The 25,687-nt window shown below is 46.1% G+C and overlaps 3 protein-coding genes across 4 annotated transcripts; 1 reads left to right on the top strand and 2 right to left on the bottom strand.

The window, feature by feature from the left end:
* The first annotated feature begins 149 nt into the window (after positions 1–149).
* Positions 150–5,511, top strand: LOC133897228 (protein neprosin-like). Its single transcript, XM_062337876.1, has 7 exons — positions 150–1,213; positions 1,341–1,427; positions 1,556–1,780; positions 2,126–2,290; positions 4,072–4,125; positions 4,405–4,551; positions 4,884–5,511. The coding sequence occupies exons 1-7, from the start codon at positions 986–988 to the stop codon at positions 5,259–5,261; spliced, it is 1,284 nt and encodes a 427-aa protein (XP_062193860.1). The 5' UTR covers positions 150–985; the 3' UTR covers positions 5,262–5,511.
* Positions 5,512–8,790: 3,279 nt separating this feature from the next.
* LOC133897219 (leucine-rich repeat receptor-like serine/threonine-protein kinase RGI4) lies at positions 8,791–13,204 on the bottom strand. The gene is made up of 2 exons (XM_062337865.1): positions 9,853–13,204; positions 8,791–9,737 (listed from the first exon to the last, which is right to left on the bottom strand). The coding sequence occupies exons 1-2, from the start codon at positions 12,722–12,724 to the stop codon at positions 9,250–9,252; spliced, it is 3,360 nt and encodes a 1,119-aa protein (XP_062193849.1). The 5' UTR covers positions 12,725–13,204; the 3' UTR covers positions 8,791–9,249.
* A 5,675-nt stretch (positions 13,205–18,879) lies between these two features.
* LOC133897202 (uncharacterized) lies at positions 18,880–25,409 on the bottom strand. 2 transcript variants are annotated; one of them, XM_062337855.1, is made up of 12 exons: positions 25,216–25,409; positions 24,085–24,190; positions 23,935–23,998; positions 23,512–23,572; positions 23,328–23,419; positions 23,094–23,243; positions 22,669–22,923; positions 22,234–22,442; positions 21,174–21,401; positions 20,527–20,686; positions 20,216–20,312; positions 18,880–19,113 (listed from the first exon to the last, which is right to left on the bottom strand). In XM_062337855.1, the coding sequence occupies exons 1-10, from the start codon at positions 25,368–25,370 to the stop codon at positions 20,588–20,590; spliced, it is 1,419 nt and encodes a 472-aa protein (XP_062193839.1). In that variant the 5' UTR covers positions 25,371–25,409; the 3' UTR covers positions 18,880–19,113; positions 20,216–20,312; positions 20,527–20,587. The 2 variants fall into 2 exon arrangements, with proteins under 2 accessions (XP_062193839.1, XP_062193831.1); XM_062337847.1 differs by lacking the exon at positions 18,880–19,113 and adding an exon at positions 19,832–20,126.
* Positions 25,410–25,687: the final 278 nt, after the last annotated feature.

The raw sequence follows: 25,687 nt of genomic DNA, 5'->3' as shown, positions 1-25,687 counted from the left end.
GAGAGGAATCAATCAATCCCTTTAATCTGGCCAAGAAAGCAAGTGAGTGGGCTAATTCAAGCAAAGCAGGCATCTCATATGTGATCTCATCTCATGTCACTCACCCCACAGCAGAATTGTCAAAGAAGGAGCACACTGCCATGGCCGCCCTGTCCAACAAGGGAAGCGAAGAGGCCTAGAATGCACGCATGCACAGTGTGCTAGCCAACAGCCTAGCCATGGATTGCTCCAGGGAGGAAGCTAAAGCTACAGCCTACAAGGAAGCGATTTTTAGCATGATTGCACCAGCTGAACGCCACTGTTGTGCCTTTAAAATTCCCTCCCCTGGCACATGGAGGCCACCCTGCCATGCCTCCTCTCCTCTGTTGCAAAAGCAACGCAAAAGAAAGGCACGGCCTGTCCCTCCTCGCTCGGTGCAATGCACACTCACTTGATTCTCTCTCACACACTCCAGTTTCTTTCTTTCTTTCTTTATTGATTTGTACCTTGATGAAGTAAGATTGTGCTACTCCTTCCTTTTTCTTTCTTTCCTAGGGAGAGAGAAGGGGAATGTGGAGAGGGAGGCTGCGGCAGGATAGACGTAAAACGAAACAAACGAAATGATGCGCTTCGAAGGCAAGGAGGCAAAGCAAAGCATGGGCGTGGGGCTCCTCGGAAAAAGTGCAGGCAGGCTAGCAAGTAAGCTCAAACAGCCGAATTCCGCGTTCGAATTCATCAATTCAGCATTTCTTCAGCCAACCAACCAACTCGCACGGAGAGCTTTGACCTTGTAGAGCTCAGCTCCACCTCCACGCGGCTGTATTTATAGCGCTTCTCATCAGGGAGCGGAGAGGAGAAGGAGAAGGAGAGGCGAGAGAGGAAGAGGACAAGCACGCCAATGTGCTCGCATACCGACAGCTCCAGAGGAAGAAGAAGAAGTAGAATATAAACAAAGGAGAACGACGACGACGACGACGACACCTCGTACTACAAGAATCCTACGTTGATGGCTTCTAGCTGCGCCAAGAAGCCGCCCAGAGTCCCAATCATTGCCTCCGTTGTCCCCTCCCTGCTCCTCCTCGTATCTTGCTCGGCCGTCTTGGTCTCCGCGAGGGACGGATGCAAGAACAGCACGCAACAGACGCTCTTCCGTGCCAGGGATGAGCTGCTCGCGTTGAGGAGGGTGATTGCTCGGATGGACAGGATGGAGAAGGATTCTAACAAGACAATCAAGGCAAGCTTTTTCCTATCCTACCTGCTCCTTTGTCTTTGTGCTGTCCTAGATAGCACTTGTTGCGCCAAGCAAGCAAATCTAGCTCACCACTGTCATTTCTTGGAATCTTGGTTCGTCGTGCATGCAGAGTCCCGACGGCGACATCATCCACTGCGTGCCGTCGCATCTGCAGCCGGCGTTTGACCACCCGCAGCTCAGAGGCCAGAAGCCCGAGGTGATCACCCATCTTGCTCTAGCTCACCGGCCTTGCAATCTACACTGCCATTCCTCTTTCTGTTTTCCATCGTTTGCAATTTGTTACGGTAGATTTTCTGCAATGTGCATGTGTGTTGGCATGTGCAGGATGAGCCTGCGGAGAGGCCCAAGCCCAAGGGCGGCGCTGCCGAGGAGGAGGCCGTCTTCTTCCCGCAGGCGTGGAGCGACGGCGGCGAGCGGTGCCCCGAGGGGACGGTGCCGGTGCGGCGGACGACGGAGCGCGACCTTCTGAGGTCCAGCTCGGCCCGGCGGTTCGGGATGAAGCCCCGGGCCAGCAACGTGCGGCGCGACTCCACCAATAGCGGCCATGAGGTCCGTCCGTCAGCCCCCGGCCACCGCTGCATTTGCAAAAAAAGGCATTCGAACATGACAAGAGCTCTTTCGCTCTCTCTCATCAGTATAGTGCAGCAATCAAGCAGATTAGTTAGGGGAAACACAGGTTTAAGTAGGAGTAATGGCACGATTTATTACGCAACCAAATCGTGCCTCATGATTTCTTGACCACATTGCTACTTCTAGTACATTACTCCATGGCAGTGCACACGCAGCTAGCTGGTGCAGTGGTGCACAGTACATTGATTGTACTGGATGCGACGATAGCAATAGCGATTGCCATGGCAGTGCTCTGAATGAGCGTGTCGCTTGTTTTGGTGGCAGCACGCGGTGGGGTACGTGACGGGGGACCAGTTCTACGGTGCGAAGGCGAGCCTGAACGTGTGGTCGGCCAAGGTGGCGTCGCCGACGGAGTTCAGCCTCTCCCAGATCTGGGTCATCTCCGGCTCCTTCGGCAACGACCTCAACACCATCGAAGCTGGATGGCAGGTAACTTCTCACCAGCACCAACGGCCTTCATGTACATACGCATACCCTACCCACCTACCTACGTAACTACTCCTGCATACCTGCTGTTTGTTTGTAGCATGAGCATTGACAGATGAGAGCTCGGTTTTCTCTGAAACATTTTCTGTTCTGCATCTCAACAAGAAAAGAAAAAGCTTTTCTGATCTGAAAAATGTGGGCATGGAAATCTGCAAGATCTCATCTTGAAATGAACTCGGCTCTAGAGCAGATAGATGCAGTTGGAAATTAAGGAGTTAGCTGCTAGCAGCATCTACTCCGTTTCAAAATAGATAATGCTTTAGACTTGAATATAGGTATTAAGGTGACTTATAAAATGATTATCTTACTTTTTTTCATGCCATTTATTGCATGCGAAATAAGATTTGTATTGAGAAGAAAATTACTTAATAGAGAGAGTAGTATTGAAAAATTTAGATAAAACTATCTTAAAATTGTAAAACGTTGTATATTTTAAACATGGTAAAAAATGCTAAAACATATCAGAGGAGGGAGTGGAGTACTAGTTTTCTTTGGACTGGTCAGTGCTGCTTGCGTGCGACCGGGCTGTCTTTTCCTTGAGTAGTAAAAGCGTTGCTTGGTCTTGCAGCGCTTTCGCATCGATCAGTTCTGAAACTGAAAAGCCATCTAGTTATAATGGGAACCTGACCGGCTGCCGACCTTCAGGCTGTCCGGTTGGTAACACGAGTAAATGTGGGGATCAGCCAGACAGATGTGAAAGAGCTTTGCAGGTCTCTTTGCTTGGATGCTTGCTTGACCATTCATCGTCCAGAAAATATACTGAACATGCAGTACTTCTCAATCAATCAAACACTGCACAAAACTTTTTTTCATGATATAAAATGGAAACCACTAGCAAGTAGTCGTAGCAAGGTTCAGCCTTTGGTCTACGAGTACTCGTATCAATAATGCCATTTTTTGTTTTAGAGCTTACGAACGTACACAAGTTCTGAAGTTCTGAATTGACCAACCTTGGTAGTACCTACTACTCCTTTTAATTCGAAATAAATATTATTTTAGATATCATTATAATATTCAAAATACAACTTTAGCTACTACCTTTTATTATTATATTGATAAAACATAGTGAAAATATATTATTATTACAGTATTTTTCAAGACAAGTTCACCCATATCATTTAAGTATCTAAACTCAATACATAATAAGTAATTTGTTGTTAAAGTTCGAAATAGTTTACTACATGCAATCTAAATCGATACTTATTTTAGACTGAATAGAGTACTAGATAAGACATGATTTTCAATGTATACGTTTGATCATTATTTTCTACTATAATATACTTACAGAATCCAATAAGCTTATGAGATTATGAAAGTATTTTTTAAGACACATTTGCATATATGATTTTCATATTTTTAAACTAAATATTTTAAAAATTATTTATAGTTAAAATTTTAAAAATTTGACAGAATCTCATGTAAAACGTTAAGTATCTGTGATTGGATGGAGCGGCAGTTTTTCATCTCTGATTCTTTAAGATGGAATCGTAAGAGCATATTTGGATCCATTCTCCTTAGCATGTGGCTGCATGTTGACTCGGTAGCAGATTAAGAAGATGTAGAACTGGTGCTCATTAATTAGATTCGATCACTGTGATCTTGATTGGAAATGTGTACCCGTTGACTTGTTTAATTCTTGTGCTGGTGGTTGACTTAGTCAAACTGATTCTTCTGGAGATCAACAGTGCTAACTTCATGCACTCTTTCTTGCATTGTTTACTCAGGTGAGCCCTGAGCTGTATGGTGATAACAACCCAAGGTTCTTCACATACTGGACGGTAAGTTCTTCAAGTCTACGCCAGTACTAGTAATATATAGCATGCATCTTCTTGATTTTCTTGCGAACATGTGGATTATGTCATTGAAAACCTGCATGCAAAGCCATCTCTTTCAGCTCATTTTTAGAAGGTGCAGCACTGATATCGCTATCACTAGTAAAGAAATAAAGATTAGTAGGAGTACAAAAAAATGTCAGCACTGATCTCTGATCAACATCTTATCTTGAGTGTCATCGAATGCGAGTGAGTGAACTAACTGTTGCACACATTGCCGGGCAGACCGACGCATACCAGGAGACCGGCTGCTACAACCTCCACTGCTCCGGCTTCGTCCAGACCAACAACCGGATCGCCATCGGAGCCGCCATCTCACCGACCTCGGTTTACAATGGCCGGCAGTTCGACATCAGCCTCCTCATATGGAAGGTACGTGCACTACAACTTCAGTTCGTGCAGGTTTCATAGGCGCGATCTTGTGCGGCTACGCGCGTGCCATTTTAGTTCTGTTCTACACAAGTCCTCCTGCAACTTACAAATTAGTCAGGCTGGTCAGTTTAAGATTGCTGTGCTGTTAACTTGCAAATCTAAGTACCTGTTAGGGTCTTCCATTGCCATCAATAATACGTAATAGCTGGAAAAAAATGATATACATTTTCAAGTTTATATGCCTCGAAAAGAGAAGGAGAAGAAAAGATGAGTGCATTTGAAATGCCATGCCACGGCGACGACGGTGACGAAACGATCGCATGCGCATGCAGGACCCTCGGCGGGGGCACTGGTGGCTGCAGCTGGGGTCGGGCGCGCTGGTGGGGTACTGGCCGTCGCTCCTGTTCACGCACCTGGGCGAGCACGCCAACATGGTGCAGTTCGGCGGCGAGGTGGTGAACTCGCGCCCGTCGGGGTCGCACACGCCGACGCAGATGGGGAGCGGCCACTTCCCCCGGGAAGGCTTCAACCGCGCGGCCTACTTCCGCAACGTGCAGGTGGTGGACTGGGACAACAGCCTCGTCCCCGCCGCCGCGCTCCGGCTCGTCGCCGACCACCCCGGGTGCTACGGCATCCAGGGCGGCTACAACCGCGCGTGGGGAAACTACTTCTACTACGGCGGACCCGGCAGGAACGTGCACTGCCCATAGCCGGCCCATAGAGCCGGCTGGAGAAAGAGATGCTGGCTAGCTAGTTACTGGTGATGATCAGTTTTGAGCCCAGCTGCGAGAGAGTGGTAGCGCCAAAAGCCCAAAAGTAATTTTCGATTTGATACGTGTGAGGCTTCACATGGCCTGATCATTTTTTTTTTCTGTTCTTTTCTTTGGCTACTATGTATACATGAAGAGATATATCCACAGGGAGTATTTTGATCACCAATGTATAGCACGTTTCGATGCATCCACAGTGTTTCGGTTTCGGTGTGCCTTAACCTTACTTCATCCATGACGTGCTCCTTAGTATCTTTTGATATTAACTTCTACTTTGAGTTGGTAAAAAGTCGAGCTTGCATTTGTGACCATGACGATGTTGAGAATTGATGGGGTTTTTTTTTCCTTGGACATTTTGATGTCGAAGAGCTTGGGAGTTTGGGACGTAAGTGATCCGATGTAAATTCATGGGCCTAGATTTGTTAGGTTAGAAATTGGGCCTTAGTCCGGAACGTTGTAATGATGCCATGTACGTATCTTTTTGGGCTGAGTGTGAAAGCCCATTAAGCGAACCAATTGCAAAGGTCCAGCCCACGTCTGATCCCAACGAGAACACTATATTTTAATTTTTCAATCCAAAAAAATACAAATATATGCGTTCTTTTTGAAATTTTGCAATTTTACTATTGTCGCCGCTCCAATAGATAACAGATTTAAGAATAAAAAAAAGATTGCATTCCAATGCTCTCAAAATTCAAAACACTACAGAAATTGTCATGAAAAATTTTATGGTGTAGATTATGCTATCATGTAGCTTAAATTTTTTTTGACTCAAACAATTACTTGTACATTGAGAAACAAAAAAGACAATTTTTAGGGTCCTTGAAAAATTACATTTTTTCTCATTGTAAAAGTCATATTTTTGTATGATTTTTTTTTGAGAAGATAGATGATAGCATCATCTCCATCACACTTTTGTTTCAGAATTTTTTATAACTATTTTGATAGTGTTTTGATTTTTTAAGCATTAGAACGCTATATTTTTATTTTTTAAAACTTGTCACCCATGAAAGGGTGACAAGTAGAGTTATAATATTTCAAAACAGAAGCATATATTTGCAATTAAGGTCATTTCACTAATCATGCTAACATGGTCAGATTGCTGGCTACTTGAAGTGATCTGCAGACTGCAAAGTAGTTCTTGTTTAGGTGTAGGCCCAAAATTGGCTGTGCAATGCACAGCACCTGCCTGGCTTGGCTTATCATACCAAAGCATTCATCAATCCAGATTGTCCAGCCTAGCGAAGCTCAGCCGCAAGCCTGTGCTGCCATTTCGTTGCTTCCTCCTCATCGCGAGGACGGTACGTTCATCTATGAATGGTGCATCAGTCATCCATGGAATGACGGAACAATCATGCACGCACGGCCGGTGCGCCCCACCAGCATGCATGTCTCTCGCCATTCTCTGGCCCAGACAACTCCGTGGCATTCACAGCTTCACACTTGCAACAGTAGAGAGATGCCAGTTTAGACTATCTCCAACAGCTACCTTAAATTTTCATCCTTAAAATACTATTACAGTATCCCTTATCACTAACACTATAGCAGTACTGTATCACTGGATACAGGCTCTGTTGGAGTTGAATTTCCAGTAGTACAGTACACCACAAAGTACTGTAGCACTGGAATTTGCAGATTTGAAGACTCCGTTAGAGATTGCCTTGGCTCCCAACAACTACCTCAGCAGCTCAGCTCGTTGCATGCTATGGTACGCTACAGCCATTAGGATTACCACTCCATGCCGATTCTGCTTTGGGACCTCACTGCGCTCTCGGCTCTCTCTTTGTTTAGGTTCTGTGCCCAAGGCAACCTGGTATGGAGGTGTAGACATACATGTTATCTCATTTGTTTATCTCGCCCAAATGATATGTATCCATCTGTTGATATTTTTATTTATTTTATGATTTTTTCTCTATTCATTTAACACCAATTTCAATGTAAAATGGTAGTGGAATTTTCACTTCTATCATTAGTGGTACCACTTCATTCTTCATCAGAGAACGATAATGATGGCCTATCTTTTTCATTGGCCAGGTGAGTTGAGCGGGTGATCATTGATCTGACGAGACATCGCAGGTAAGGACGTTTTTTTTGCCCTGAAGTAGACAAGAGGAGAGCCATAAAGCACAGAGAATGAGGACATATGCTATCACTCATATTTTCCGTGTGGGCGGCCGGGCAAGTGGATTCGACATGGATCACTCATATTTGATTCATATTTAATGATGTCACGATTAACCTTAGCCAAGTGTACCTAGGGATTTGAGCATTCTTTGGCCCAGACAGCTGCTACAATACTCAGGTCAGGATCTCTTTTTTTTTCACCATGTTTCCTAAATTTTAGTGTTTAAAAATAAGATCATATCTTAGACTCCGGTGTTAACATGCGAGTTTAGTTGACGGCGAGGTTAGGGGGAGGAGGTTAGGATTCGGGATGGATGGGTTCATTGGGTGTCAGATTTAGAATGAGGCTGAGGGTGGCGAGGTGGGCCAGCGGTGGGTTGCGGCGTGACGGTGCGACGAGACGCAAGTGGCGTGGGAGGGGAGCGTAAAAATGGATTGGTTAGCATAACGATGGGAGTGGATCAGACGATGGAGACGCTGCTGGAGATAAGAGGAGGTGGGTGGCGTGGGGGCAGAGCAGCTAGGGCAAAAAAAGAAGAAGAATAATGTGTTGGAGACACGAGGTATAAGAAAAGATATGATCATCGGATTAAGATTAGACGACTCGTATTCATCATCTTAAAAAAAAATGAAAAAGAGAGGAAAATAGACGTCAAATAAATAGCATCCGACCTTTTAACCTCCTCCTTTTTAACACGCTCGGTAAGCAGTGCAGCGAGTAGGCAGGTTTTCAGCCTCGCTGCAGTGAAATACTACAGTGGAAAGAGTGCTAGCTTCCCTCTTCCAGCGGCGGTAGCTGGTGCGTCCTTTTCCGTCCAGGTAACTTCACCTCCTGCACCAGCAGTGTGACCCACATGGAAGGCCAATCAGTTGCATCCGAGCAGCCTTATCACGAAGCATTCACCGGATCAACGATCAAGCCGTTGATTCTGCGATGCGATGGGTATGATCATAGCTGCAGTCGCTTGTCAGCTCCTCGCCCGATTCGGTTGTTAACATCGACTGGCCCGACAGAGCAGCAAGTACATACCATGGCACAGCCAAAACGGACGGGACGCAGCGCAGCAACGTGAATAGTTGATCGGGTAACTTTTTTTTAACGTACCGATAGGAGAGCGGTTAATAATATTGATAAGAAAAACTCGACAAGCTAAACAACGTTCGGTTAAGTAAGAGAAACCGAGTCGAGAAACACAACACAACTACTAACTACCAAATTATACTTAGGTCTAAGATACTGTGACTCTTAATCACCTATCTAACTAGATAAACAGGTCTGAGATGGTAAATAATGTCGCAGAACGGTCAAAACCAAGCTCAAACCGGAGGCCACTTCCGAACGACATCACTAAGGACGGCATGACGTCAAAGGTGTCTCCTTTGCTTATCCGAAAAAATTGGAATTGAGTTTTCACCAGTAGAACCTCCTAAAGAGGCCAAGAGCATCACATCACCGCCTAAGAAAGTAAGACGAGCCACGAGAGAAAATTTGGTGCAAGATGCATTTCTGTTACAGGTACAGCTATGTGTATGGTACACAAGAAGGAAGTATCGCTTGCTTGCTTTGATCCCAGGTGGCGCCTTCTTCCCCCACCTCGCCTCCGGCCCACAAGGCCACAAGGTCATGATCAGCTGATCCCAACTTGTCCGCGCCCGCTCCCCTTCTCTCCCTCGCCCTGGCGGCGAGCGGCGATCAGACGACACGATGAGAGTTCATGGGCTCGACGCAGTGCAGTCAACACAACCATGCCGACCGTCGCACACCTCGCAGTGGCATGCTTGGCGCCATTGGTTCCTCTTGGGGCTAAGCTACGCTCCCTGATGTTGAGTAGGCCAAGGAGCTGGACTGGGACTGAGCTTGGGCGGGGTGCCTGAGGGGTGTCGGTTTCGTCGGCGAGATGGCGGCCCACTTTGCCGAGTCCGGTTTGGCCCCGGACCCGCCACTGACCTTCCGTGCCTCAGCGCCGTCGTCGTTTCGGAGGCCACGCAGAAGTGCCGCCGCGTCCTTCATGGTCGGCCGGTCCTCGGGACGCGTGCTGGCGCATAGCAGGGCGATCCCAAGAGCCTGCAACATCTCTTGCACCTGTGTGTCCGGCCGGCCTTGTAGCCGAGGGTCGATCACGTCCGCCGGATCACGCTTCTGGCGGAGGTGCTCGCGCACCCACTGCACCACGCTTCGCCCCTCCCCGAATGCCGGCTCCACCGGGCGCCGGCCGGTGATTACCTCCAGTAGCACCACTCCGAAGCTGTACACGTCGCTCTTGGTCGTGATCTTGGTCATGCACCCGTACTCTGCACAGATCGCGATCGAATCACAAACATCAGTTTACTGTGCAATGGAGGAGGATGACGCCACTTGTAACGAGCTTAACTAGCAACGGAAACTGTGCGGAAGCAAACGCCTTACCGGGAGCGATGTATCCGTACGACCCGGCGAATGGCGGGGGAGACGAGTTGGCGCCGTTCTCTGCGACCCGGGCGAGGCCGAAGTCGGCAAGGCACGCCTCGTAGCGCTCGCCGAGGAGGATGTTGTCGGCCTTGACGTCGCGGTGGAGGATCGCCGGCACGCAGTCGTGGTGGAGGTACGCGAGGCCCTCGGCCACGCCGACGGCAATCGAGAGCCGCACCTCCCACTCCACCACGGCAGCGCCAGTCGAGCCGCCGCTGTGCAGCAGGTCGCCGAGGGTGCCGTTCGGGAGGTAGTCGTAGAAGAGGAGGCGCGTCCGACGGTTGGCCGCCCACCCCAGGAGCCGCACGATGTTGCGGTGCCGCACCCGGGGCAGGACGCCGATCTCGCAGGCGAACGCTTCGGCCGACGCCTCGTCGCACGACCGGAACTTCTTGACGGCGATGGTGACGCCTGTGGACGGGACGCTCGCGCGATACACCGATCCGGACCAGCCCTGCCCGATGACGTTCGCCGGCGTGAGGCTGCGAGCCACGTCGCCCACGCTGATTTCCAGCTTCTGGTACAGCGTGACGTCCCACGGCGGCAACATCTCGGCGTCCTTGTCCTCGTCGGGGCGCGCGCCGCCGAACACGGGGCGTTTGCGCCGGCCAAGGAGGACGAACGCCGCGGCAGCGAGGAGGACGACGAGAGTGGAGAGCAGGACAGCGGTGGCGACACGAGCGGCGCGCCGTGCCGCGCGCTCGCGGTCACTGGCGTCGCCAGGGCACCGCGAGAGGCACAGCGCTGGGTTGCCTTCCACGTCGCTCGTGGGCAGCTTCGCGAAGAACGCCGTCTCCGGCACGCGGCCGGCGAAGTTGTTGAATGAGATGTTGAGGGCAACGAGGTTCTGAAGCGCGGACAGCGGCTGAAGATCGCCGGAGAGCTCGTTGTGCGACACGTCGACCACGCCGAGCCGCGCGAGCCCTGCGAACTCCTTGGGTATTGCGCCGGACAAGCCGTTGCAGCTCAGGTTGAGAGCAATCTCCAACCCCGGAATCTTGCCGATGCTCGCCGGTATCGCACCGGACAGCGAGTTGCCGCCGAGGTCCAGGAGCTGAAGCCGTGAGCACGAGCCGATCTCCGGTGGTATCTGACCGGAGAGCCTGTTCCCGCCAAGAATGAGCTTGGTGAGCGAACCGAGCTTGCCAACGTCCGATGGGATCGCGCCGCCGATGGTGTTGTACGAGAGGTCAAGGTATTGCAGCGATAGCATGTCGTGGAACAGCCCCGGCGGCAACACGCCCGTGATGGCATTGCCGTGAAGGTCGACGAACGTGAGGTTCCGGCACCCGGCGATCTCCGCCGGGATGGCACCTGACAGCCTGTTCGATCTGAGGTCCAAGAAGCTGAGGTTTGAAAGCTTACCGACCTCCGGAGGAATTGGGCCGGCGAGGTGGTTGCCGCTCGCCCGAAACCGGACGAGCGACGTGCAATTGCCGATGTCCGGCGGTATCTCGCCGGAGAGGGTGTCGTCGATGAGCAGCAGCTTGGACAACCGCGGCAGCCAGAACAGGGACTTCGGGATGGGTCCGGTGAGCGCGTTCTGCGACAGGTCGAGCGACTCGAGGCTCGCGCAGCCGCCGATCTCCGGCGGGATGCTCCCCGTGAGCTGGTTGGCCCAGAGGTAGAGCATCCGCAGCGCCGTGAGCTTGCCGATCTCGGCTGGGATGCCGCCGGATATCTGGTTGTTGTCGAGCTCGAGGTCGGTAAGGTTGGTGCACCGCGCGAGCTCTGCCGGGATTGGGCCTGACACCTTGTTCACGCTGAGCTGCAGCTCCTGCAGCGACGTCAGGTTCCCGAGCGACGCCGGGATATGCCCGGTGAGGCCGTTCATGGACAGGTCCAGCACGGTGAGCCCCGCGCACGCCCCCAGCTCCGGCGGGATGACGCCGACGAGGTTATTCTGCCACAGCAACAGGTTCTTGAGGTTGCTGAGCTTACCGAGCTGCGGCGGGATCGACCCGGAGAGCGCGTTCTCGTACAGGTAGATGTTTTCCAAGCTGCTGCATTGGCCGAGCTCCGGCGGTATCGGGCCGGAGAGCATCGCGGTGTAGATGGCCAGCGTGCTGAGGTTCTTGAGCTGGCCGAGGCTCGCCGGAAGCGGGCCGGAAATGCTGGTTTCGGCGAGGCCGAGCATGGTGAGCTTGGAGCAGTTGCCGATCTCCTGAGGGAGCGCGCCCTGGAGGTTCTTGTTGCCGCCGCCGCGGAGCACCTCGAGGCTGGCCATCTGCCCGATGGACGCCGGGATGGTGCCCTCGAGCTGGTTGTCGTAGATGATGAGCTCGCGCAGCGCAGTGAGGTTGCCCATGGCGTCCGGAATGGCGCCCTCGAGGCGGTTGGAGTTGACGTACAGGCTCTCCAGCTTGCTCCCTGGCCGGCACAGGCTCGCCGGCATCGGGCCCGTGAGCGTGTTGTTGCTGAGGTCGAGGTGCGTCAGCGCCGGCAGGTCCGCGACGAGCTGTGGCGGGATCGGACCCGACAGGTTGGTACCGGTGAGCACCAGCCGCGCGAGCGTGGCGCCCATGGCGGACAGGTCGGCCGGCACGCCGCCGTGCAGGTCGACAAACTGCAGGCTCAGTTCGGTGACGCGCCCCGCGGCATTGCACGACACGCCCGTCCACCCGCACGGCGACGCGTCCGACTCCTTCCAGTCCCCGAGGGCCTCCGCTCCGCCACGCAGCGTGCGCTTCCACGCGAGCAGCTCGGCGCCCTGCGCGTCCACGGCGAGGGCGCAGCCCATGCACGCCATGACGAGCGCGCACAGCAGCAGCGGCGCCGCGCACGCCCTCCGCCACCTGCTTCGACTACTAATGCTCGTACCAGGAGGCATCTCTGCAGCTCAAGCTACTGCGCACAATTGCTGCCACCGCAATTCAAACTGCACTCGAGTGTACACCGTACTCAATAACACGTTAATGAAGAGATGAGGTGAGCTGATGCTGTAGGATTAGCTGCTGCTGGTGTCACTTGCAAATCTGTGTTCTTGCTTGTGTTCTAAGCACCGCAGGAAAGTGGCCTGCAACTTTGCAAGCCTTGTAGGTGGATTGGTGGTGAGGTTTAAGCCTCACTAACAGGTTTAGTAGAGGGAGAAGAAGAGAGGCATGCCATGGCCAGGGGTGCAATTTTATATGTCCATGGAGAAAAAAAGAGGTCAGAGAGAGACAGAGAGAGAGAGGTCAAAAAAGAGCAGGAAACAAGCAAGAAATGGCCGATTTGGTGGCATCAAGCAGAACTGGGGTGGAGTTGAGCTGAATTAAGCAGAGGATTTTGAGCTGCTGACATTGTAAAGTGGGAGTGTGAGGGTGTGCCACTCATGTGTGTCTGCAGAATCTCCGGATCCGAGGCCACCGGTTGGGTCAGGACACACCGCACCCCTGTCCCTCCCTGTACTTGTTTATTCCGTGCATATGAATGGTCCAGGCCACTGTAGCAAAATTGCAAATGCACTGTCAATTAAATAATTATTACACTATTATATCCATGGTTTGTGATAGGGTTGGAGGCTTGACTTGGTTTCAAATTTTTAGAGGGATCACCAGCGACTAAGTGTGCTTTTGCTTTGGCGAATTTGGAGTTCAGTGAGAGACAGAAAGAGGTGAGAGGTGTTGGTTAAATTTATGAACAGCTGCAACAACAGCTTTGCTCCTCAGGGAAAGATGGTGGATCAACAAAGTCACAGAAGCTGTTGCATCGCATCAGCAGGTCAGGTAACTTCATGGGAAGGCTGTGACATGGTTGATACGTCAAAACAACATGCAATGAATGTGCAAGAGAAAATTGGGTTTTCTCCATTTGCAACCCACCGTGCCAGTAACATGGTCATTACACTTCCTGCTGAAGAAAACAGTTTTTCCAATTGGCGGTGCAATGCAAACCTCTCGTCATGCATGCAGCGTTGCAACTGCAGGTGCTAAAGAGGTGCAGTGAGCAAAGAATATCTTGGGAACGTAACAGCTCGTGTAGGCTAATGTTATAGCACTGTTTATTCTTTGACGTTGCTTCAACAAAGCCATCGGAACACAATAATCTGAGGCTGAATGAACAGTACACCGACATTATCTACTGTAGCGATTTACTGTATCAAAATATTGCAGCTATTCTACTGATCATGAAGCTACTGTAGCAGATCTGTATCTAACGGTTCAGGGGGCTAATATTATGGCATTGTTGATCCTCTGATATTGCTTCAGCAAAATCAGAGGATACAAATCCAATGGCAAGATACTACTTACTCCTGTTGCCTGTAAGTTTAGGCTTCTCAGCTCTTCCCTCTTTAATTTATAGCCCATTTCCCCTCTCTTTTCTCCTGTTGATGGCTTGATGCTCTTGTATCATTCAGGAACAAAATAAGCCGTTCTCTCCAGCAAGAGCATAGTAGAATGCAGACAAGTCAGTTGTGTTTGCCATTTCATCTACGTAATCTGAATGCAAAATTCTAAAACGACTGACGTTTCCGCGATCCATTGCTGCTGCGAAAACTGTAAAGAGATGGTAAGGCCTGCGTTGTGATTACGGGCACTGCAGGGTAACAGACAACTGAAGCAAGAATCTCAAGAGTTGAGACGAAAGGTGAAAAAGGGGTAAAGAAAACAAAGTAAAAGGAGACAGTCACAGCTGGCCTCTTGGTGGTGTTAAGTGGTAACACATGACACACAGAACAGCTCCTTGATGCAGTAACAATTAACAATCCTACCTCTCTTACAATGGGCGATCTGCAGGTTAAACAAAAGGATTAGATCTACACCCCTTGATGGAAGGCAGCGCATGTCCTTGGTTAGATGAGATCTACTGCTATTACCATCACCTAGCAGTAATAAACTACTCGTGTTACCCTGTCTTTCTTGTACTTCGTGCTAATCGCGAGGAAGCCGCCATTAGCGTCGGTTCAAAAATCACTAGCAATGTACTGAAAATTTTGCAGGCGCGGAGATCTAGATCTACCCCCCACTAAAAATTCCCATTGGTAAAAGAGCAGTCCTAATTAACCAGGACACAACACCTCTAATCCCGTAGAAGATAGTAATTCCAATGAGTAGAACTTGCAGAGTATTTACATTGGAACTAGGGCTTCTATTTGGGACAGGCAACAATGGTATGCATTGTAAGTTGTTTCACCCCATAGAAAACAGCACACTTTCATGTTCTTCTCTTACAGGGAACAACAGAGTTACCACTGCTGCTATACATACAGGTAAGGGGGCAAGGTTCAGAAAACTTTACTGGTAAAGTTGTACAAACATCTGCTTACCACAGTTAATCTAAGTTATCTAGCAGCACAAAAAAATACTACCATGAGTAAGCTTACTTCTCAAGTATGTTGGCAGAGCAAATGGTGTTGAGCAATGATACATCAACACGCAGTAAGGCTCAAAGTTGGCATCTGGTGTGAAAAGCTGGTCAGTTTTTTTTTCGACCTAGAAAAAAGCTGGTCAGTTTTTACATGGATGATGAAAGTGAATGGAGAACGAAAACAAGATAGCAATAGAGTAGTATGGTTATGAGCCGTCACAGCTAGTTAAGGAACTAATGATTTACCCATGTACAGTAGCTGTTAAAGATTTCACTGCATTATGCTCTAGATCTACCAGACCATCAGGTTCTGCTTACCATCAGTTAGTCTACTATAGTACTACTTTTCTGCATAGCATATAATTGTACATTCGTATTTTTGACCAAATGCCAAGATTTGAAGCTTGGCATGCAACTGGCGGTTGTAATTAAGAACGGTGATTTTAAAACAAGTTGATCTGCAGACTCTGATATTATCTTTGACGAAAGGATTCGTAATACGATCTTCCTTCTTAGAAAAATGGATAACAAAGGAGAGCAAAAGTAATCAATGGATCACGTGAGGCAGTGGACTTTTGAGTTGCTTGCCGCGTGACAGCAGTTTTCCATTCCATTATGGCCAATCCTTTTGTTTGTAAAAACTTGTGGAGTTGGTAGATACTTGGAATCTTTTTAAGAATAAGCCCAACTGGAGCAGAAAAAAACTGAAAATATAGGTTGACGTGTACTTGGCCTTAAAAGGGACAATTACATGTAGTCATACAAAATCTGGAGTCCGAATAAGACATGCATAAATTATATGATGTAGCACCTAGAAGGCTAGAAGAAATGAAGATAATCCCAGGAAACCGTGGCACTGATTCTCCAAAGGTATCTGTGTGTTCTTTACATAGGAAAAAAATATTTTTATTGAAGATGGTTAGTAGTCCTCCTAGAATGAGTAAAATCATTTACAAAACTCTAACCAATAGTGTTTAGCAAGCATTTTACAGACATAAGGTGCAATTTAGGAGCCAATATGTCAGTCAGACTGTCAACAGATATACAAGCTACGAAAGGAGAAAAGGGATTTAAATAGTGGCAATGTTGGAGGAAAGCAAGCAACAATAATAGGAGCAAAGATTGCTTTGTTAAATTGGGTGTCGGTAAGAGATTGAAACAGTAAGAGAGACGGGGATAAGGAGAGAATCTAGGCATGAGGGGTGGCTGTGGTAGGGGCACATGGATGGGAGCACGGGGCTAAAGACAAGAAGAATACAAGTCTCACAAGGACAGGGAAAGGGACCTTGTGAGGGAGGTGGGTGTTCCTTTGTTTTAGCTAATACTATCACTATCACAAGCATCATCAGTGCCCTAATACTAGGGTGAGCAAGCAAAAAAAAGGAGCTTAGAGTGGGGCAGCTACATGACGTGCAACTACTAGTACTAGCTCACTGGTGATAGTGAGGCCAAGGCATCAAAAAACCACGCACATGGAAAGAATAGAAGCACTTCGACTCCAATTCTCCAAAAGGCTCAACGAGTTTGCACACAGCAGTCAGCAGCAATGGCCAATGGCTTGCACCAAGATGGGGTTTGATCACAAGTTCTTTACTTGCAAGGCACAAACAACTCGACGCCGATTAATTGTGTTCAATCGGTACTTGCGCCTCCTCGGCCAGAGGGATCGGAAGGTTTTCTTTTCTGCGAGGACACCAACAAGCTGAAGTCGTTTCACGGCTTGAGATTTTTCCCAAAAATAAAAAACTTGTGACGTATCTTTCCCTGACGAAACAGTGCCAGCGATTTGACACGACTGAATGGCAAGTTCCCCATGGAACCAACAGAGGTAATCTGGGCCGCGTTGCAGTGTACGCTCCGGCGAGCCGCCTTCAGAGCTTGTCCTCTGCCGCCGCCGCCGTCGCCGCCGCGTTCCCCCCGCCAGATCTTGAGGTGGCGACGCTGTTCCCGATGCTCGTCGTGGTGCAATCTCCAGTTAGTGTCCCAGTGTCCCTATCAAGCTTTTGCAGAAGAAACTACTTGCAAGCTCCTGACTCTCTTTCTTCAGGTTCAGAGCAAGGCGCCTCAAAAATTTTCGAGTGATGGCTTCCGTATAAGAGGAACTTGACAGGGTCTATTGCTCATCATCCGGTGCCAAGGGTGGAGGCAACTATTTGCTGGCTTGACCTTAACCATGTCAAGGTATAGCCAATCCAGCATTTTAAAGAAAGAGAGTCAGGAGCTTGCAAGTAATGCTTGCGCTGTTGGGATTATTCGATTATATTTTTCGACGATTATTTGCTGAACATTATCACTTTGGTTTATGGAAGGATTAGCTGCACCGTTGACACTGAGCAAATAAGTTAACACTTCCTGCACATGTCAGAAATATGGACGAACTGCAATCCGATAGGAGTCTTTAAAAAATAGTCTTGGTATAGCATACACTACTTAGCTTCTCTATTGCAATGAATTACCTGATGTACACAAAACCGCTATGTCGTAGAGCATCTATTAGCTCATATGATTGTGTGCTACTAGAATGAGTTCATCCTCTTGGAGAAACAATAAGACTAATGATCTTGCATATATACATCCAAAAAATATAGCCATTATAAATATAACCGTCGTAAATATTTTTTATTTATACGATACTAATAAAATATAAGTGAGTAAAATTTAGAAAACAAGATTTAGAGAGTTAATTAGAACGTGTAGTGAAATAAAGAGAAAATCTTTTTAAAAAGCTCTCTATGTGAAGATAGGGAGCGAGATTTAGAAAATCGATTGGAGATGCTATGGTGTTGGTTGTTAGTTAACAGTCTAGTCATCAACTGCCACTAGCATTAGAAACTGAAATCAATCCGGATCTTGTTAATCCAGTGAAGTATTCCATAATTAGAAGACATAATTCTCGGTTTTTTCATCCAAAATCATAATTCTACCTTTCTTTTATTAATGCGCTTATCTCTTTTGCCATGGCTATCCTATCAACACTGGCTGGCCATCAAAATTACCCAAAAAGACCACTATGCCCTTATTGAGGAAATTCAGAAAAGATAAAAGGTACCAGCAAATTAAAGAAAGAAAAAAAAACCGGAGATCGTCTTCGACGGGAAGGTGATAATTTCGCACAATCACACAGTCACACTTCAGAAGTCTAGGGGATGTTGCACAGATGCCCACGAAAATTGATATACTTCCCAGAGTACACGTTGTTATGCTATTAAAGTACATGTAGTTATCCCAGATGGATATGTTTCACAAAGCACCAGGAAAATCTTTTACAAGTCACACAAAACCACATTCTGAACATTTACTTGCGAAACATCTCAAGCTTCCTCATCATTTATGTAACATCCTAGGAATTTTCCACATTATAAAATGTTAGCGAAATATAAAGGTCTTATTCAAGCAATTCTTAATTTTCCTAGATGTTCTGATATTTTCTTCATTTTTAATGATTTTTCAAAATATTATAGGGGCACAATGGTACTTTGGAGGCAAATTTGACAGTTAACAATCATTGACCGGATTGTGGGTGACAAAAGAACAAAATGCAACTTTGGATGGCAAAGGAGGTATCAGGTTTGAAGCAATGGCAAAAGAAAAATTTCGCCTGCATTGAAAAGGTTGTTCAATACCGAGTAACACGAGGTACATTGGATAAGTATTTGGCTTCAATCAATGCACAACACCGTCCAGTGGCCTACAAGATGAAAGGAAGGTTGCTCGTTGCCGTCAATTAGGCCCCAGCGTGACAATTTTTTTTGCAAAAGCGGTGAAAGGAACTATACAAGTAACTTCAGTCTTGGAAAAAAGAAAAAGAAATAACCACACATGCAACACCACGAAGTAGCATGGCAAAGGACGGCCGGAGAGCTGATGATGGTAAATTAATTCTGTAGGGAACATACTTGGCTCCTAAGGCTTTCTAGTTTACGCTGGTGCCTGCAAGTGCAAAAAGCCACCAAGTTGCAGATAATCAAATTGCAAAACATATGGCAACTCAATAACTATTATACACTAAAGCGGCATCATTATGAATTCAAATATGAGAATATAAAGTTGGTAGAGGGTCAATTTTGTGCAGCTGAACCCACATATTCAGTGATTACTAGTAGATCAAGGTATTGCTATCTAGAGAAGCTCATCGGGATTTGAGAGCAGTTCCCGGGTTTTGAGGGTGGTGGAATTGAGCCCTTTGATTCCTTTCCGCCCTAAAAAGCAATTAGGCCAAAAGTACTAATATAATAATACTCCTAACCACCTTCTTCCCTCCCTTTTCTTTGTGATCTCATCACCTTTTATCATATGCAGCACCCTATATATACCTTACTTGCTCACAGTCAGCAGCTCCATCCTTCTCCTATTTTTTTTAAATTGTTAATCACTCCCGAGAAATACTAGCTTTAATTTTCATTATACTTCTATCACGCTGAAAGAGACTTGCTTGGCAAAGGTACTAATTCACACTGCAGGAAGTGCAGAACGACTAATCTTATTAAAATTTAATGCTGGGGCAAGGGCACATAAAAACTTAATTTCTCCTAGTTTGTTTTTTATGCTTCATTATGTTATTTGATGCCATTTGGCCACGACACCTTCCTTACTTTTTGAGAAAATCACAATCATTTACTTGTCTATTGTGATCATGACTCATGACATGGAGCATAAGTGCATAAGCATGGTGACTATATCTTAAAATCAACATAGAACAGTAGTTGAGCTTCACAAAAATGCTGGAGCGGAACTTTTTTTTTTTTCCTGAGGGGATGGAGCACAACTTTTGTGGGTAGTTCTTGCATTAGCACAGTGCTGAAACCATGGCCGCACGCTAGGGTCCCAAAAGCACAGAAAATCAAGATGAAGTAAGCTTGTTTCTCCAATGTAGTTGTCGAAAAAGTTGTTATTGTGTTCTGTTTCAACATGGGCCTTTCATCAACCCAATAACAACTAATTTTCTGCACAGATTTTAACCCAGCCAAATTCAGCCACACAACAAACTTCCTAGATGCAGTATGACAAATCAAATATAGGTGTGTAGAAAAACCTTGCTGTAAGTAAATATATTGTCCTCCAAGAAAGGCAAGAGTTAGAGCAGCGACCACAAGTCAGTTACATCAATTCGTTTGTTGAAGAAGTAGCACCTGGATCGATGATACCAAATTCGAAAACTTATTACACGAACATCTAAAACTGAGCATGTTAGATGATAGTTCCAACACATTATCTGAGGTGAAAAATCACGAATTTTTTTAAGTACAAAGTGAAATTTTTTAAGCTGTGTGAGAGGAGTAGCATAAATTAAATTAATATTGATGCAGTTCCCAAATCATTTTAGTTGATACAAAAAAAAATTACCTCCAGAGGGGACACAAAACATGGACTGGTATCCCCATAGCAGTTCAGAGATAGGAGCATTTTAGCGGGTTTGTTTCCATCCCAAACCAGCACCATGCTTGTTGATGGTAGGTTGTATAGGTTCTACAATACCCTTTCTGCTTTTCCCAAGGGCCTCTCCCTACACAAATTCGAGAAGATGAAATAAATCGATGGGAACTCATACAATTACTCTGGAAAGAGAGATCTGATATTTTCCCTGTATTTATAAAAAAGGTGATCAATTAAAAACATTCTTTAACAAAAAACTTTTGTTCTCAAATTCTTATGCCCTTGGTTCAGTAAAAAAAAATATTAGAAGCATGGCAAATACCCAATTACAGAGGAAAAAATAACTGCAGGCAATGTAGGTAGCCCTTGTACTTGATATTTCTCCCTGACCTCAGGAATTGAGATTTGAGAGATCTGGTATTTACGCAAAAATTATATACATAGAATAAAAATAAACAAAAGATAGATATTCATTTCTTCCTCACTATACTTCAGATATGCCGAGGGCATTTTTCTTTAACTAATGCAGAGGGCATTATTACCCAGCATTCCAGAATGCAAAAGTGTTTACCAAGTCCAACAAAAGAAGAAAGGCAAATAGAGTGATAGACACATACCTCCCTCCAGCCCATATTCTCCATGATTCTCTGGGCAGAATGCAAACCACTGGAACGGAAACTCATATCTACTGAAGCAGATCCCACTGAATCTATGTCCTCACTAGATTCCTCATATTCATCAAAATTGACGATGTTACTTTGCTTCTGTCCAAATCCTATCCCTGAGCCACGATGTAGGTTCCTTCTCTCGGCAGCTCTGTCCCTGTAAGCTTTTGTCTTTTGCTCCTAAAGTATCATAGAATTCTCAAAAATAATACTGATATCAAGAACATTAATACTGATGTTTAAAGCTTTATCATTTATGGGTGAGACCTAGCCATACCAGGGAATAATCAACAAATGCTATATTACTTTTCGAGAAAAGTACATGAAATAACCTAGCATAACCTGTGCGCATTGTGATGCGGCAGTAGGAAGTCTAGAGAAATGCTGGGTGTATGATACCAAATATAGTGAGGAAACAATAATACAGCAATTCAAAGCACTTTTCAGGTAACTTATAATCCCTCTGTGTTCTTTTGTCCAACAAAAAAAAGCCAGTTTGGGCTTTACAGCCACAAGTATCAATAACGTATAACCTTCTTAACCCTTCGAGGGAGTCCTTTAAGATGTTAACATTGTGCATCATTTCAAATTTATACTGCCAACAAATTAATTGCAACACAGAATAAGGCTCTATGTAAGCACATAACAGGTCAATAGGAACTAGGATGTGACAAGAGTTGAGAAAGCTATTCATATCATTTCAATTTGTAGGGACATTGTCTCACAAAGGCTGTCTATCCAACCTACCTTGAGTTTATTCTGGTCCTTCTGGCTACTCATAAAGTCATAATGTTACCTAGGAGTAGTAGGCATAAAAGTGTCTAACTATTGATTTATATCATATTCAATTCATCATGAGATACCGTAAACAATAGGTTGCATAACAGAATCACGATTTTCAAACATAGATGGCACATAAAATCTACAGATGGGTTGACAATAAACATTTGCTAACAGTTTTAACACTACTTTAGCGAATGACAATGAGCAAAATCAGATAATCTTGACTTGCCTTGCCACTAGTAGCTGAAACACCTCCCTCAATAGAAGTTTCATCAGCAATTTCAGATTGGCGCTGTGCAGTTGACTGCTTATGCAAATTAATATCAGGGTTTGCATATATATCAGGAAACCCCCATTCTTTTGTAGGGTTGGAGGAGTCATATGTGGATAAAGAGGTTAAGTATTTTCTGCTAGGGTTCCTTAGTCTGTACAGCTTCCCTGATAATAAGACAAGTGAGTACTTGTAAGCAATATGCATTGTCAGGCGCCAAAATTCAGGGGAAAAGGGGATCTTCTAGCCTAAGTGACAATGCTTGAAAGCAAAAAGTTTGTTGATACTATTTTCAACAAAACAGGGCTTTTATATTACGAACAAAAACTTGATGTTTCTTCCTAAATATATAATGGTGCATGTCCTGTCTTTGTGGAACCTATCTAGTCTTACCTGTTGAAACATGTACGAGATCAAGATGAACCTCACACACAGGAGCAGTCCTTAGAAGGCCACCACGAGCAGGCAAAGAAGGATGAAGCTTACTAGAACCCCTAGATAAGCATCCCACAAGCCTGGCCACGGGCTGATCTTTGCTAACGGGATCTTGGACCATATCCCAATCCCATAGATCAATGGTTGGAAGTAATGGTAGATCATCATTTACTCTCTCTACTTGACCATACTGAGAGAGCCATTTCTCTTCCTCTGAGGAAACATCAAACATAACCAAATATAAGTCAGACTTGGCACAGTCAAACTTGAAATAATAAATAACCAAATAATCAAAAGGCCGATACATGTGTTAGTGCTTCATGATATTCAACTTTCAGATAATACACCAAGAAAATGAAGGCAGTAATAGATTGGCCCCTCACCTTCCCCTAAAGGTTCATGCATAGAAGTGGAATTCTGAGATTCCGTTTCATCTTCAGCTTGCTGTAATGTAGCATCATTCAGCGAGGCTGATGCATTGTCCGATGTCACGCTACCAAGTTTATTTCCAACTGTCTCACTTCTATCTTCCTCTGGTGATTGCAAGTTCATTAGGACTGACGCTACAAACTTCAGCTCCTCTTAACATAAAAATCAATGTGAAAATCCATACTAACCATTTGTATGTAAATTTCCTAGTGAACTTTCAGTATTGACCTCTCTATTTGAGTAGCCTGACAGATACAAGTTGATCAGTGTTTCCTCCATCCTATGGGAGAGAAAAAATAATTAACACAAAAAACCGAGAATGCATGCAGAAAAATTATGAAATAAGAGTGAGGAATTTCTTTATGCAAGAACCATTCTGATGGCGGCCCCAGTGTTTCATTCTCGTCGTCTGGTATAGCTGCTTCCATTCCTGCTATTAAACATGAAGAGTGAATCACATTATTTTTCTAATGCCAATAATTTTTAAACCAAGGTGATTTTTACCACACCCCTCCGGCCCTCCCTGCCATGCCAGTTAACCATAACCGCCCCCTCTCCCCTTTTCTTCCTTTCAGGAAACAAATCCTTGCACCTATCTATCAGAGGAGCCCAAAATATACAGATTACAGGATCCTTTCTTTATCACGAATTTTGATAATGTTAGTGTCAGTGGTCTGAATTTAACAATTATAAATTCCTTTTTCAAGAAATAGAGAGAAAAACAGAAGCTGAAGCAAGATATACTGAATAAATATGCCTTCAAAACTTGCAGCTTGTTTGAGTAATGATACATACAAGGGCACTCCTGGCCATCTTGGTTGGCTTCATCACATGGACAGTGCGCTTTGGGTTCATTGCTCTGTTTGAATATGGATGTAAGATTACAGAACTCACGTGAGACAACAAGATGAGAAATTTGGAAGAGTTAGCTGAGGACTTAATTACCAAATCCGATGTCCATGGCATGTAATTTCCATTCTCGTAGATGTAGTACTGACCATCTCTGCTGCAGTAGTACCATCCAGCGACAGGGTCATAGTAAAACCCAGTACTGAAAATGATAGTTAAGTAAATATCAAATGTAGATTTTGAAACACAACGAAGCCAGTGGCCAAAATTGAAAGTGAAAGAAAAGAAGTGCATTAAAAAGAAATAATAAGCTGAAGTGAAAAGGAGAAATAAGATGCTTAGAAATCGAAGGACTTCAATATCCTTAATTGTACCTTATGAATTAGTTTGGTTGATACAAGCAAGAGAGCAAAGAAGGGATCACTGAATTGAGCCATTTGTGCGCAATGTATGCAGTACTCCACATGAACTCAATTGCCACGCAAGAACAGATTGAGTGATACATTACATCCATTATCATCAAACCTCTATATACCAGAAGGAACATATAGAAGGATGATTGCACTCGCTCGGTCAAAAAGGCCACCCAGAAAGTTATGATTATATCTTAAAGCACACTCCATATGACTAGCAAACCTTTGTATACACAGAACCAACACCCTGATTAACCTCAGAGATTTCTCCACTCAGTATGTATGGGACAAACATATAGCACGACAAAAAGTCCTCCCTCTCCAAGATAACAATCCAATAACATCGTACAGTTATACTAGTACTAGTATTCTAAAAAAACTTCCAGGCTATAATATATGCGCAATTGACCACATTTGCAGAAGAGACTCCCCCAAATTGCATAACAACAGAGATAGGCATAGATTCAAGCAGAAATCACAACTACGCGTCCCTTGGTAAAAATATCACAACCACGCGAGAGAATCAACCAAAAATTGAAAATAAATACAACAGGTACGCATTCGAGCAGCAACAGGGAGACCCTAACTTGGCAACTTCGTATGTGTATCCCTCACGAGTCGCACCTGTTTTCAACCCAAAAATGATCCTAAACACGCACTAACTCTTACAGCTGGCACCGTGCGCGCCATCCCAAAACCCCCGATCGCATCCACACGAGAACGGATCCGAACGGCAACCGTCTGTGACGCCTAATCTGCGGAACACCGGAGCATGTAGCGAGAAACGAAATTGTGAGGGGGGCGCGATGGGGACCTGGCGTGGTAGTAGAGCTGGGAGTCGGCGTCCCATTCGAACCCGCCGACGCCACTCTCCGCCGCGGTGCCGCCGCCGCTCCCGTCCATGCCGCCGTTCGCGGGACACGGTACGACCGTTCTGCGCGCCGCTTCCGGGTGTTTCGCCGCCGCCATCGTCGGAGCGATTTTTTGTGGGCCGGAAATTGTTGAGTGATGCAGGCCCTTTTCACCTACATGAGCCAGGCTCGGAAGTGGAGTTACGTGGGCTTTAGACTGCGGTGGGCTCAGAGCATGTACAATAGAAATTTTTAACATTTTTTTTCAAATATTTCAAGATTACATGCCCGTTTGAAAAATAATGAGGTCTATACCACCGTCGCCCGTTCAACGGGTAAGAATAAAGTACTGCCTAGCTCCCAACGAATTTAATAACCGGAGAGAGAAATGTCTCACATGTTCAGCGGGCGAGAACTTGATCTCGCCCATTGAAC

The sequence above is a fragment of the Phragmites australis genome, chromosome 2 (assembly GCF_958298935.1).
Source record: "Phragmites australis chromosome 2, lpPhrAust1.1, whole genome shotgun sequence".
In the NCBI taxonomy this organism is placed as follows: domain Eukaryota; kingdom Viridiplantae; phylum Streptophyta; class Magnoliopsida; order Poales; family Poaceae; genus Phragmites; species Phragmites australis.
The sequence above is the reverse complement of the archived record's forward strand: the minus strand, read 5'-3'. Positions and strand labels throughout refer to the sequence as shown.